This window comes from Scophthalmus maximus, chromosome 14, assembly GCF_022379125.1.
Source record: "Scophthalmus maximus strain ysfricsl-2021 chromosome 14, ASM2237912v1, whole genome shotgun sequence".
In the NCBI taxonomy this organism is placed as follows: Eukaryota; Metazoa; Chordata; class Actinopteri; order Pleuronectiformes; family Scophthalmidae; genus Scophthalmus; species Scophthalmus maximus.
The window spans coordinates 10,352,006-10,365,375 of record NC_061528.1 but is presented as its reverse complement, the minus strand read 5'-3'; the positions used below and the strand labels follow the sequence as shown (position 1 = coordinate 10,365,375).

The 13,370-nt window shown below is 40.5% G+C and overlaps 1 protein-coding gene across 4 annotated transcripts in view; it reads right to left on the bottom strand.

Annotated features, from left to right (window-relative positions):
- Positions 1–3,427: 3,427 nt before the first annotated feature.
- The window catches only part of LOC118282970 (obg-like ATPase 1), a 41,900-nt gene continuing 31,957 nt past the window's right edge, over positions 3,428–13,370 (bottom strand). For 3 of the 4 annotated variants that reach the window (XM_035604567.2, XM_035604566.2, XM_035604564.2), the window contains 4 exons: positions 10,119–10,259; positions 9,470–9,566; positions 5,972–6,094; positions 3,428–3,897 (listed from right to left, as the gene is read on the bottom strand). In XM_035604567.2, coding sequence (XP_035460460.1) covers positions 3,796–3,897; positions 5,972–6,094; positions 9,470–9,566; positions 10,119–10,259 — 463 coding nt within the window. In that variant the 3' untranslated portion in view covers positions 3,428–3,795. The other variant, XM_035604565.2, reaches the window with a different exon arrangement.

The window sequence follows — 13,370 nt, the reverse complement described above, 5'->3', positions numbered from 1 at the left end:
ACCTTCTAGCTTTCATTTTCTCTTCAGGATTATGTTGGGGGAAATATGATATGGATGATATGCTCAAATAACAAGTCTGCATGGAATTATGGATGAGAAATTGCAAGAAAAACATTGTTATTTTAACACAAAAGCCTCTTCCCAATAACTTCTAGTGGACATTGTCATTGTGGCACATGTGCAGACACATGAAGGCTGAGAGGAGTAACTGAGTGAGTCGACAATGGCTCAGTGTTTCAGATTAACATATTGACAGTTATTTTCATGAAGGCCAGTCCAAAAGAGAGTGACCCCACGGAGAGAAACTGCCCTGCTGGAGGCACCTTGTGGGACACTGCAAATGGGACCTGTGAGAGAAAATTGCAACTGGTGCTGCATGGAGAAGTGTGGATGGAATATCAAATGCGTGTCATAGAAATCTCTGAAGCTCTTGAGACAGGAACGATCATACTGTTCTTTGTCTGAGGTACAGAGAATTAACTGCTGTACACAACGTTGGACGTCAAAACCAGCTGCATGAACTTTTTTTTTTTCATAGTCATTTTTAATGTGGAAGTTAAACATCTACGTGGTATACAGACGCAGTCAGAATCAGAATTAATAACTCAAAACTCAAAATTTCTAAAAGACCAAAGACCATGAGGTTTAACACAGATAACACATATAAAAGTTATATCAAATAGATACACACAAACAACTAGACAACCAATTTACAGTGTCTATTTAATGAAATGAAATGGGTTGTGGTCTGGTTTGTAGTGTGCAGATTACTGTGTGTAATACAGGAACATGTAGCAGTGTCAAGAACACTGAATAAATATGGCAAACAGATTCCTCTATGTAGAGAGATAGAATATGTATGTGTGTGAGTACACGTGTCAACATCATTGTAGCATATACCACCTGACTGGATTAACAAGTGACAGGAAAAATGTACAAAAAGGTACAAAGTTGTACTAAGGAGTATTTTAAATTGTTATTTGAGTCGGTGTTGCAGGTAATATTTTTGGACAAGAAGCATTTAGAAGCATTTGAACATTTTGCTGCAATTATAGCAAATTAAAAACACTGAACCTATTTTAATAAAAAAAGTCATTTCTGTAGGAATAACAATTGCAAAAGAGGAAGTAAATTTGTCAGCCTAAGTTATGATTAAAATTTCTGCGACTCCTCTGAGCTGTTTATGGCATTCTTTCTTTCAACATTATACCGCTGATATTTTACTATGACAGAGCCAGCAATAAATCAGGGCCCAAAGTTGTGTGATGACAGTACAACACGAATGAGAGGAAATTGTTGCATAAACCCTCACATGTGAGCTTGTGTGTTATTTTTGTCGGATCCAGATTCTATATTGATTTCCTGTCTATTCTGTGTACAGTATATAGCTCAAGAGTCAGACAGACAAGTCACACAATGGCAATAATTACAGCATGGCAACACTTGACTATTGTCATCCAAAATAGAGATAATTTCCACCCTGTGATAATAGGATACAATACGTTTATAATAACCATTGAATTTCTCAAGGCAATCCCTTGTGCATGGTTGCTGTTCTGGAAGAAAAAAAAACTGCACTAATTATTTAGATGTTTATTTGTTATAACTCATACATTCTTTTTTAATTTTCAATTCATAAAAGGCTTTTGGTGTGCACGTGATTTACAACAGCATGGCCGTGGTCTGTTTTGATGGGTTTGTGTGTGTGCGTGTGTGTGTTTAAAGCGAGCCTCAAAGCAAGCTGTGTCCGTTTTGGTTTGATGCCACTGTGGTTTTCCTCAGGGCAGAGTGGCACCGCTTGATTGATGGTGCTGACAGAACATTTGTGCCAACAGAGAACGTGTCACATTCCTGAACTTATTTTATTTCTCAGAGGATCAACCAGTTAGACAGCTTCAACAGTCCACCTAAATTCTTTTATAGTGTTTATGAATATTTATGTGTTTTCATCACTAACTCGCTGGTCATGTTTGCATGTATTCTCTGAAATGTGTTCCATGAAACCAGGACAGAGGACACCCCAATAATCTTAATTACTCACTCTAAAAAAATTTATTGTCACTTTATGAAAAACAAAATACTCCAAGACCCAGACCACGGGGAATAACTTGATAAATTCGCTGAGCTTCAAGACTATACAGCAGATGAATAATCTTCAATGTGGGGTTTGGTTTAGCCAACACCACCACCACCCTGGGAAGAATGCAAAAACAGTTTTATTTCAAGCCCCCAATGTCCTCTCCAGAGGGTTTGTATGGTTTCACTTTAAAAACAGTCATCTTGTTGTTGTACAGAGGGCAGTGCACTGTACTGGTGTACGACTTCCTTGATTTGCTGCATGCAATGTGTACGAGTGATTACATCGGTGTTTAATGCTCAAGCTAAGCAAAGTAAGCTTAATGTTATTTGATGCACATATTGTCGATCGTATTTTGTTCCTTCTAACCTCAGTAAACACTATCCTATATTTTGCCACTGATCTCATACCTTAAAGACTATAATCCACCTTATTTCCATGACAAACACTGTGCTTTGTAGTGCTAGCACAGGCTTGGCTCATAAAAAAAAAATCCTATCCAAAACTTGGATATGCAATACTATCTCTGTAAAATGACCATTTTTATTCAATCGTTTTTTGTTCCCATCAAAAGGCCATTTTGTTCTCTGCAATCTTAATGGTTACAAGATATTCAGCAAAGCACTGCTGATCTGCAGCTCTTTGTTGGGACTCCCATGGAGAATACAATCTTACTTTGGAGCACTGCGGCTACAGCTATACAATTCCATCAGCATAAACGCTTCACAAACACTTACACACAAAGTATAGGGGCGAGAAAAACACTACTTCAAACAACAGGAATCGTTTTCTGGTAGTGCGTTGCAGATTGTGTCAACTTCTATTTTCATACTATACAGAATATCATAAAATGTGGACTTCGTGGTGAAAATATGGTTTGAACGAATATTTCTTTTATTCTTTTTGTAGGTGTGCATTTCGCCTCATTGTTGAAGGATAGGTGTAGGAAGAACTGTAAACATATAACAAAGATGATATTTTTGTCAATATTTGGAGATTTTTAGCGGAGAACTGTAGGAACAGTGAAGGGGAGGACACATATGCATCGATCATAAATCCCAAATTGATGAACATAAAATTAAAGTGTAAACAAAAGATTTCCTCAGCAGGTATAAGTTACAAATAATAATTTAAACTGACCGATTCTTTTGGCGGCAACACCTGCATCCTGCATGTGACCTTCTAAAATCAGCATCACTTAACAGATTTAATTATAATTGTCCCCTTCTGTGCTACAGTCAATGTCAGCTGTGTCTTTTAATTCTCTAATCAGTAGTCGGCAGGACCGCTATCACCGTCCCCATGCAGCTTCCCACTCAATACAGACATCCCAAAACACACACAGGCTGGTTTTGTCGAATGTTTTATTGAGTGTAGACATCTGGGCTACTGTAAAACATGTATTATCTGCAGAAAGGGGAGAGGAGCAGGTGGCATTGTCCCCGCTGTCAGCTGTGTCAGGGCTGGCACCCGTGATGGAGATTAATGAAGTATCTGGAGAGTAATATGCTCCTTCAAATGCTGCTACAATTTGGAGTGGGGGCCGATCCTGATCTTAAATAGCAAAGCTGTCAGAGTTTAAGGAACCTGTGCTTTGGCACATGAGGGGGGGATTTGATCCTACTGGATGGGTAAAAGAATTGTCAGTGTGTATTGGGGGGGATAAAGAAGAAGGTCACAATAGAGTCAGTTATGTAAACAAACATATTGTTCTTTTGTCACTTTTTCTTTGGTGCATTTGGTGCGTTGAATTTGAAAAAGATGATGTCTCCATCCTCAACGGTGTAGTTTCTTCCCTGTTGTCGGTATTTCCCAGCTGCCTGTAAGAAAGAAGAAAGAAGAAAAGAAAAGAAAAAAACTAAATCAAAATCTGAAAATCATAAAACAAACAAAACATTTTATGATGTACAGGTTATAGACTGCTACATACTTTAGCTCGTGGACAATATAGAGCCCATAATAATAGTTTATATTGTTAATCAATAATAGCGAAATCTTAGTTTCCAATATATTTCACTCCCTTCAATAACTTCAGCTGCTAACGCCATTTGCTATCCCTCCTCAAAAAATACACACACACACACACACGCACTTTCCCATGTTTTGTACCAAGGGGTGCCTGAATTCCCACTGAGTGAATAATCCTCTCTTCTGCTCATTTCAGTTTCATGTACACAAGCTCAAAATGTTAATAAGTCTTTGATTACAGCACTATCAAACTTCTCGAGGAAACAAAATAAGTTCTAACATTTCTTTTGTATACAGTAAGTGTTTGTTCTCCTTCCCGGCAAGCTCAAAATAATTGACTTGAAGTGCTAATACGGACAGGTTTATGCATTCTGGTTCTGCACAGCGCACAATTAATTAGAAGAATCAATGTCCCTTTAAAGGCTCAGGAGACCATTTAATCCAAGCTCAATACCACCAGAAACACTGGATGGAGAGGGAGTCAGGGAAGAAAATCAATGGCTATTTGTGATTCCTGAGTATGTATTAAACCAGACATGTCTAACTGGTTCATTTGCACTTGAAAGCAGCCATCTGGAGCAGCAAGCTTGGCTTAAGCAGATATGATTACTAATAATGTGATATCCTCGTACACTGGCCCTATTCAGACAGCCTATTCCCACAACTGGCATTAAATAGCATGGACCCTAATGCCGCAGTCAGAAATGCTCCATGTTCTTATGAGGCTCAAAAAGGGATTAGTGAGAGGGCATGCAGTAAGGACCCGACACTCAGATCTCAACCTCGGATAACAATGGTGAAACTCCCGAGGGACCGGCAGATTTCACCCTCTGTTTGCCGCTTATGAGGGGTGTGGACAATACACTGCTGCTGCATTAAATATTAAATGCTTATTAAAAAAAAAAGGAAAAAAAAGACGTGAATAGCAGAGAGAGTTGAATGTTTTCATAGTGCTTCCTGCCACACAGGTCGCCGCAGGTCCCTGTGTGTCACCATGATTACATTAGTGGAGCCTGTAAGTGGGCACATGGAGTAGATGGTGGTGATAGTGGGATTATAACAGCATGGCTTACAGCTGCTGCTCACACATAGCAAGGTTAAGTTATGCTTTAATTCAGTCAATTAAGAATTAAGTAAAAAAAATATGGCTATACAGAAAATACACTTAAATTATCACAAAAAAACCCTAATTGATGAGAAAGGCATCTTAAAGTGTTGATCAGCCGATTATGACAGGTCATAACATTATATGACACCAGATTGATGCAAAACCTAAAACAACACAAAAAAACAAAGTTTGAATCAAACTTACAATAACTGGCTGCAGAAGGCGCCCGGTTATTGTCTTCGCAAATTAACCATGAAATCAGTTATTACATTTGACAGCAGTGTGCACATGAACAACCCACACAACAGTTAAAAGGTCGAAACAAACACTGGCTATCATAAAAAGTAAGATATGCGCGTCACATTCATGCGCCACGCAGCCATGAAACAGGCCTTATATGAGGAATTTCACACTTTATTTAACTTGCCGCTTTATATCACTGTCACACGCCGTGCAGTGGCTCGGGGATTTGGCAACAGAGAGCAGCAAGCTTACAGCGCTCTCTATAGATCGGATAAACGCCTGGTGAGGGTGAAGAAGTGCTACCTCTGAGCTACTGAGCTGAGCCACGAGAAGGAGCCACCATCAGCCAGTTAAGACACATTGTGATAAAGATATGCACAGCTGGAGCAGAATGGCAGTGTTCAGAGCCAGAATCAGCTGGCTTGTCAGGAGTGGTGCTGGATGGAGTGTGTGCAGTAATTTCTTCCCCTGAGTAAAGGTGAGGAGCAGTTTGCGGTTGGAGCAGTGCGGTGACTGTCAGCTCCACTGATCACAGGAGACTTCCCCTCATCTCCTCCGGCACCATGGCTGCTCACCTTGACAGAGCTCTCACTGCCTTCCTCTTTAAAATCCTGGAATTTCATTACTTCCGCCATAATGAAGCCCTTCTCAAAGTCTGTGTGGATCTTCCCCGCAGCCTGTGGAGCCTTAGTTCCTTTCTGTCACAAGGAAGGAAAAAGAGAGGACAAATGAATTGTTTTGGAGAAGATGGATTACAGCATGCGAGCGACATGGTGTTTGATAGGGTGATAGCGCTGTGAGCATCACTCCGGGGTGTTTTCAGTCGGGGGTATTCTTGCCTCAGTCCTGATTTCTGGATAGCTTTCCGCTCGGCTGTGCCCTGCTAGGGCGGCCTGGACACCGATAAGGACACAGCACTGCTATCAATGCCTTCTGATTCTCATTCCGTGGTAGTATTGATTTCTGTCCAAGCAATCTTGCCTCATTGTGGGTCGCTGCTCGGCTCTCTGGTCATGACAGCAAGAAGACCCGGTGTTGCAGTGAGAGGCCAGGGTGGTACACAACACTGCGTCAGGCCTTTAGTGTTGTGATGCACCAGAGTTTGGTAAAGCAAATCCAAACATTACATTATATTTCACCGGTGTTGATGCAGGGCTATAGTGCTGGAGTATGTGAAACTTTTGTTGGGGGGGGTAGAAAGTAATGAATGTATCATCAAAACATGCTGGGTGTTTTTAAAAGCACAAAATAACAATGCTTTTAGAAATTTGTTGTACTCTGAAACCTCTTTAACACTCCAAGACACAACTGGTGAATGACGAAATGTGCAATTTATATGCACTAAAATAATGGACCGAAATGACAAATTGCCCCAAATAAGTGACGTGGCTGCCGTTTTATCCTTCTGACTCCTGCCTGTCGACCTGCTCGCTCTCTCCCTCTCTGCTCTGCAGCTCTGTGCTCAGGAACTGTTGAGCGGTTTTAATTATGTATATAATCAGGTTGGGGTCAACATATTTCATGCCAAAAGAATGATGCGTATTTAATGACTCCAATACATTACCATCTCTTTGCAATCTCATTGACGGAGTGCTTGTGAGTTTAACCACCATTAATCAGCATCAAGGTTTGTCTATCTGGAGAAAAATAGATTAAGGGAGGGATTTTTTTTTTTCACATGGCGCATTACAAGAGATCCACATTGTCCTAGTTAAGAGCTATGCAGAGCAGGCTGATAGATAATGGTCACCTCGAGGCTGCCTAATAAACCATGTTAAAGGACTTAGGAACACGACATTACTGAGTGTAGTTTTTACAATGCAAGATGTATTGACTTAATATAGTTACTCACTGATGCTTACCTGACTAAATGCCCCTCACACACAATCAAGGCTGGGTGTCATCAGTTATGTCGAGGAGGACAAGCGTGGTTTTGAGGATGCCTTTGAAGTGTTTTCAAGACTTTTTTTTTGCAAATAGCGAGGACACCAGTCATGCAGAGATGCGTGTGTGCCTAAACCCAGTGATGTCATTTGACTTAAATGTAATGTGTCCGGTGTGAATAAGAGGGAGTGAGCTCACCATCTCCTCTGGCCCATACAGGGTCTAAGAGCCATATTCAAAATACTTCCCAAAGTGGGTGCTTAAAACTTCTTTGGATGTGTTTCACATCATCTAAAACCATACATTTAACACCAATATGAAAAGACTTATTTAGACTTTTCTTTTGTAGTCAGTAGCAACAATTATTGTCGTTTGCTACACTGAAATGAAATTTGCATTTCTGATGAAAATGTGAATATTTGTCTAAAGTACCAGCGTGGGGCTTCCTGTTGGCAGGCGATCTGAGGCTCACACTGTACCACTGAAATGTCTTGTGTTCGTATCTGACCAGGGGGTTTGCTGCATGTTATTCTCCTTACTCCCCTGCTTGTCTAACTTGTTGTTTTTCCTCTTTGTCGACCATCTTATAAAAGCAAAATACCCTGAAATAAAAAGAAACACACGGTGTGGGTTACTGTGCTTGCATGTGTTGCAACTGTGGTGAATTCCCCACATCATCAAAGCACCACAGTACAGAGCCATATATATTGTTACATATATGATATTTACAAATTGTGTTTTGTGGACTTTTTAAAAAATATATTAGTATATCATTTTTCATTATTCATTATTATTCCCGATTGAAATATCTTCCCATTTAGTTTCAAATATTAGTTAGTTTTTCCACTTGATTTTGCATATTAAGATTTAACATATTAAGAACACAAAAAATGTGTACATCTGGAGTTTTTTTTTTACCAGATGTTTGTAGAAACAAGACATAAATTGAAGTCTTCAAAGTGACCATACAGTTGAATCAACATCTCTCTGAAAAGTTTCAACAATAACTGAAGATTAAAACCCTCATGAGGGTTTACTGAAGGACTGTTGCATTAGATGACATTAGTTTTAGTGGGGTGTACCTAATAAACTGACAACTGTAGTTCCAATTTAACATTTCAAAGCAGTATCTGCAATAATGTTCTGAATTGTAACACATTTTTCCCCAATTCAGCAAAGGTATATTGAATATATCTTACAAGATTATCTGGAAATTTTTTTGACAATGTGTCACCAAAATTAGAAAACTAGAACGAGAAGAGTTTCACATTCAGGGAACAAAACATTACAGATCTGCTTCACCGCAGGTTCTTGGAAAATTGCTTTTTGAAAATGGTTATCCAAGTGATGTTTATGGGATTTAAAGCATTCTGCATTTTAAAAGTCTGATTTGAAATTGCGAATCCTTGAGCTACCTGATGGGATGGAAGAGTGTATATGATTAAATACAACAAGATAAACCCGAATGTTTAGTTTTTTAAAAGTTTTTTTTTAAAGTTACTTTGCAGTATTAAAACCACCTACACCGACTTAATAATATACAACTGCCGACTGGTCAAATACCTTATCATATCTACACTCAATTCTTCTGCTTGCTGAAGGAAAAAAAACAAACAAACACAATAAGTGCATGCAAAGCCAACATCTGTATTGATGTAAGTCCTGCCATCCAGTTGCACAAAGGTCTTGGCGGGCCGGGCTCAGTAAACTGAGACACACAGGGAGGAGGAGCCCCCTGCAAGGCCCACAAACAGTCGAATGAAAAGCGACATCAATTTTGGCACAGACAACCTCCGTCACACAGATTAGGCAGGCACAATGCACGGGCCCCTTATCTCCAGCGGCAGGAGGAGGGCAGGCAGATCTGCACAGGATGGAAACATTCTCATGGACGTAATGGGCAAAATCAATTGTTGCCCTCCTCAATCAATGTAGCCCCCACTTTCACTGTTCAGCAGCTCACCAGTAATTGAAGTTATCCTTGGCCTATAATGACTAGCTAAGGCACAACCATGACAAAGTTGAAAGTGTGTGATATCAGTGAGGGTGTCAGCAGGGTGGAACGTGGGACACTGTGTGTATTCCTTTGTGTATATGTGTGTGTGTGTGTGTGTGTGTGTGTGTGTATAGTTTTGCTACACCCCCCCACACACACACACACACACTCTGATGTATGTGCTGGCTCTTACCCGAATGGTCCATGCGCGGACCTCATCTGGTCCAGCAGTGAAAAAGTACTCCAGCTGCAGGGCGGCGTAGCCTGCCTTGATGATCTTGCTCAGGGCGCTGGTGGGGAGAACATTCAGCTTGAATCAAGGGGTATGAACTGTTTAAGTATTCTTTATTGCCGCTTGTGCCTAGACAAAGTTCACTTCAGTGGCAAGGCCCCATTCATTCCAATATAAACTCATTAAGTGAATAAGATGGGTCACTTGGTTCCTCGTAAGACATTCAACTCTCCAATGGATTCTTTGATTAATTACAAAGCTTGTAGACTCATTTAGCATTTTTAAGAATTCAGCCCGCTGTCTCGTTCTGCGCTGAGAGAGAGAAAAAAAAATATCTGCTGTCACAATTTTTCTCTCCATAGAGGTTTTCACACAGGAACAATAAGCCCAAAATGCCCAAGTTATAATTATACCTACAGATGACAGATGACAGTTAAAAACTTAATTTAGAGGAAAACCCTTTGACTGAGTTGTTCGGTAAGAAGAGGGATCCTTTGCTTTATGATGGTAATTACGCTGCCATTTATTATTCTATCAGCACATGCAATTAAAGGAGTGCATGGAGGACACAGCTGATAATAAAGTGTGGGGAGACAGAATGCTAATTAACCTCTGCGTCTTGTGCGCCGTGCAGTACTTCTGCCTCTCCTCTTCACTCTGGTCCTGTAGCTGGCTCTCCAGGCCGCCGCTGAAGGGGATGACCAAGGCTCCGGGGTCGTGACTGTCCACCCACTCTTTGATTTTCACCAGCCTGGTGAACACAGCAGCCACAACACCAGTTGGAGGACTTGATTGAAACAGAAGTATTTGTTATCTGCTGGCGCATGCATATTCATGAGAGCAGCTGAACATATGAGTGTTTGCAGGAGACTGCACTCCACAAGAGGCATTTCTTTCAGAGTTTGACTTTTCTTTCCTCAAAAGTTTCCAGCCAAACGTTTGATGAGAGTCTTTGCAGGAAGCAGACTCACAACTTAAATGTGCAGTTCCTAAGTAAAAGTTGCAACATGATTTAAAAAATGCTCATATTAAAGCAACACAAGTAAACATTTAAAACATTATAAGCAATGTGCCAAAAGTATTTGGATGGAAGCGCACACAATATGCAAAATGGTTATATTTATAAAGACCTAGTTAAGATCACACAGCATCTTAAAACACTAAGATACAACACAAAAATACACAAAATACAATAAAGAAAGAATAAAGCAGTCAATTTCCATATTGCACAGGCATTGACAAACTGTATGTAGTAACTAGCTGTTAGGTAAATGTAGTTGTTTAAAAAGTACATAAATCCCCTCTGGAATGTAATTAAGTAGAAATGTTAAGAAGCATTACATTGAAATATTTAAGTAAAAGTGCATACAATTTATAGTTAGTTGCCTCACACTTCAGTAGTTCACAAAATGTCCACAAAATGTCCCTGGTTTGCTTAATTTTTCTACCAAAACCAAATAAAGTAATTCACCTGAACAAGCCGGGAGGAAGAAGAACAGCCAACCACTATACTTATAACTTATAAACGTCATTCTCTTGACTGCCTGAGTTTTTCCTTTTTTTCTTTTTCTTTTTTTTGTCTTCTAGTCCAGCAGGACACCTGACATTGCAGGACAAAGATATCCTTACACTTAATGGTAACTTGCAGTCAGAACAATATGGGGGGGTTTGGGCAATTATGAGATTAGCCCCACCGGCTCTCAGGCTGGGATTGGACAGCTTTTAAAGAACAGCATCACACAAATCCATTTTCACACGGCGGCCCTGACAGACCTCCTAGGCTGGATTGATTCTAAGGGGTCCCTGTCATTATCTGTAATCCTAGTTTCCTGTTTAAAGCCCATAACAATCAAAGACTGGGAGGGACCCGACCACCTCAATACCACATCTATTCCAATAACAATGTCACCGCTTTATCACCTACAGCAGCATATCGCTGCTCCTACCTAATGATTATCAATATACAATATATGACAGGGTAACCGGTGCGGGCAGACCACAGTTCTGCTTTGATTGGATGATTTTCCCAACAAGCTACAGGGTAAATTTGAGAGGCCTCATATGCCAGTTTGTCTGTCTGTTCAGATGCACATCTATTAAGAGCCGTAACCTAATATTTCCCTTTCCGCTCACACTACACTGTAAATGGCGAGTTGATGTTCGACCGCGACGCGGTGGCAGCCGATGTCTCACCGACAAAGGACAGAAACACATTTAGTCAAATGCAGAACCCTGAAAACACAGGAGACGGCAGGCGCTCCAAGAGGGGGGAAAAAAATCCAATCTGAGATAATAACAGCTGTAGTTTGTCACTTTTAGCAGCACAGCTGTCTATTTGGTGGCACGTTATTTGCATTCCTCAGGTATTGCGTTCTCTACAGGCGGCTGAATAATGATTCACAAATCACTCTCTCCACACCAGTCAAGGGCTGCGATCCTTTGAATAGACCATTGTACCTGAGACTGTAATTGGTGAAGAGTTGACAGAGCTGAGCCAAGCTAGCCAAGTAACAAAGAGGCTCTTGGTAGAGGGCTGAGGGATGATTTTAATAATGTGAAGCCGAGACGGAGAACGTGAGCTGCAAATGAGCACGGGGTTCTCCGGGTCCTTGCACTGAGTGACACGGGACCAGACAAACACCTTGCCACAGGAACAGGAAACACCCCTTTCTCCCAAGTCCGGAAACAAAGCACTGTCAATTAAGAGCCGCGATGCTCCGTCAACACGACTCCCAAATCTGATCCTGTCAACTTCAACGCGGTTGTATTTATGTCCTTTCCAATTATTTGTGTGAATTTTTGGTGTAAATTGGGGAAAGGAATGTTCATGTAAAACACGGCGCAGATGTTTGGTCTCATTCTTAGGGTATTTGTGTAAATCTGTATTAAATCTGTATGCGATAGATGGAGGCCTGTTTACAATTAGGCCTGTTCAATGTCATGTCGTGTCCTCTATCTTTTCTGATGATTAGCTTATTAGATTTAGGTTTTAATAGAAAACTGCAATTATTCCACAGGCAGAAATTCTATAGTCAAAAAACATCTGATAAAAATGTTTTTTTATGTTTTACAAGTCTAAGCTACACTAGCTAAATCCAGTGTGTGTGTGTGTGTGTGTGTGTGTGTGTGTCCACGTCTTGTCAGTCTCCCATTATGTCCCAGCATTAAGTGCACATCTCTCACTGCTGGGCTAATAGAAAGGTTCAGCACTTTCTGGTCCTGATATCCCTCTCTGAACAAATGATGCCTGAAATTTTTATTCTTTTTATAATGGAATTCCAATGGCCTTTGCTGCAAATCAACTGGAAATTTTTGCATATCAAGTGGGAAAAATTAAATGTTAACCACGTTTTAATGTGATTAAGGGTGACAGGGACATTATTTCTGCTAATCATTCACCAGCGTGAAGGCTCAAACAAGTCTGGGGAACAAACCATGTTTGTGCTTTCCCCGCTGCTCTCTATACGACGGCAGGGAAATAGATTTCCTTCATTAGCTTTCATCAAACTTCAACATATATAAAAACAGGAATTATTCTCAATGCTAAAGCAACAAAATGCAAATCTTTGTATATCTGTTTATCGTACATCATGAGAAACAGCTGTCACGTCAGTTGTTCTAATCTTTATATTTTGTAGCCTGTTGTATTTACAACACATCTAATTTAAAGCACAATATATTGTGAAATGAGAAAATTAAAAAACAAAACAACTGGAGCTTCCAGAACAGACGGGCTCTGAATGGAGACGTCCCACAGGGGGCCACCCTCCGGAGCTGGTCTATTTGTCTTTTTGTGTGGGAATCCTGGGGGGGGGGATAATTCCTGTGTTTCCACACGCCTGGGGCTTCCCTGGGCTTTGTC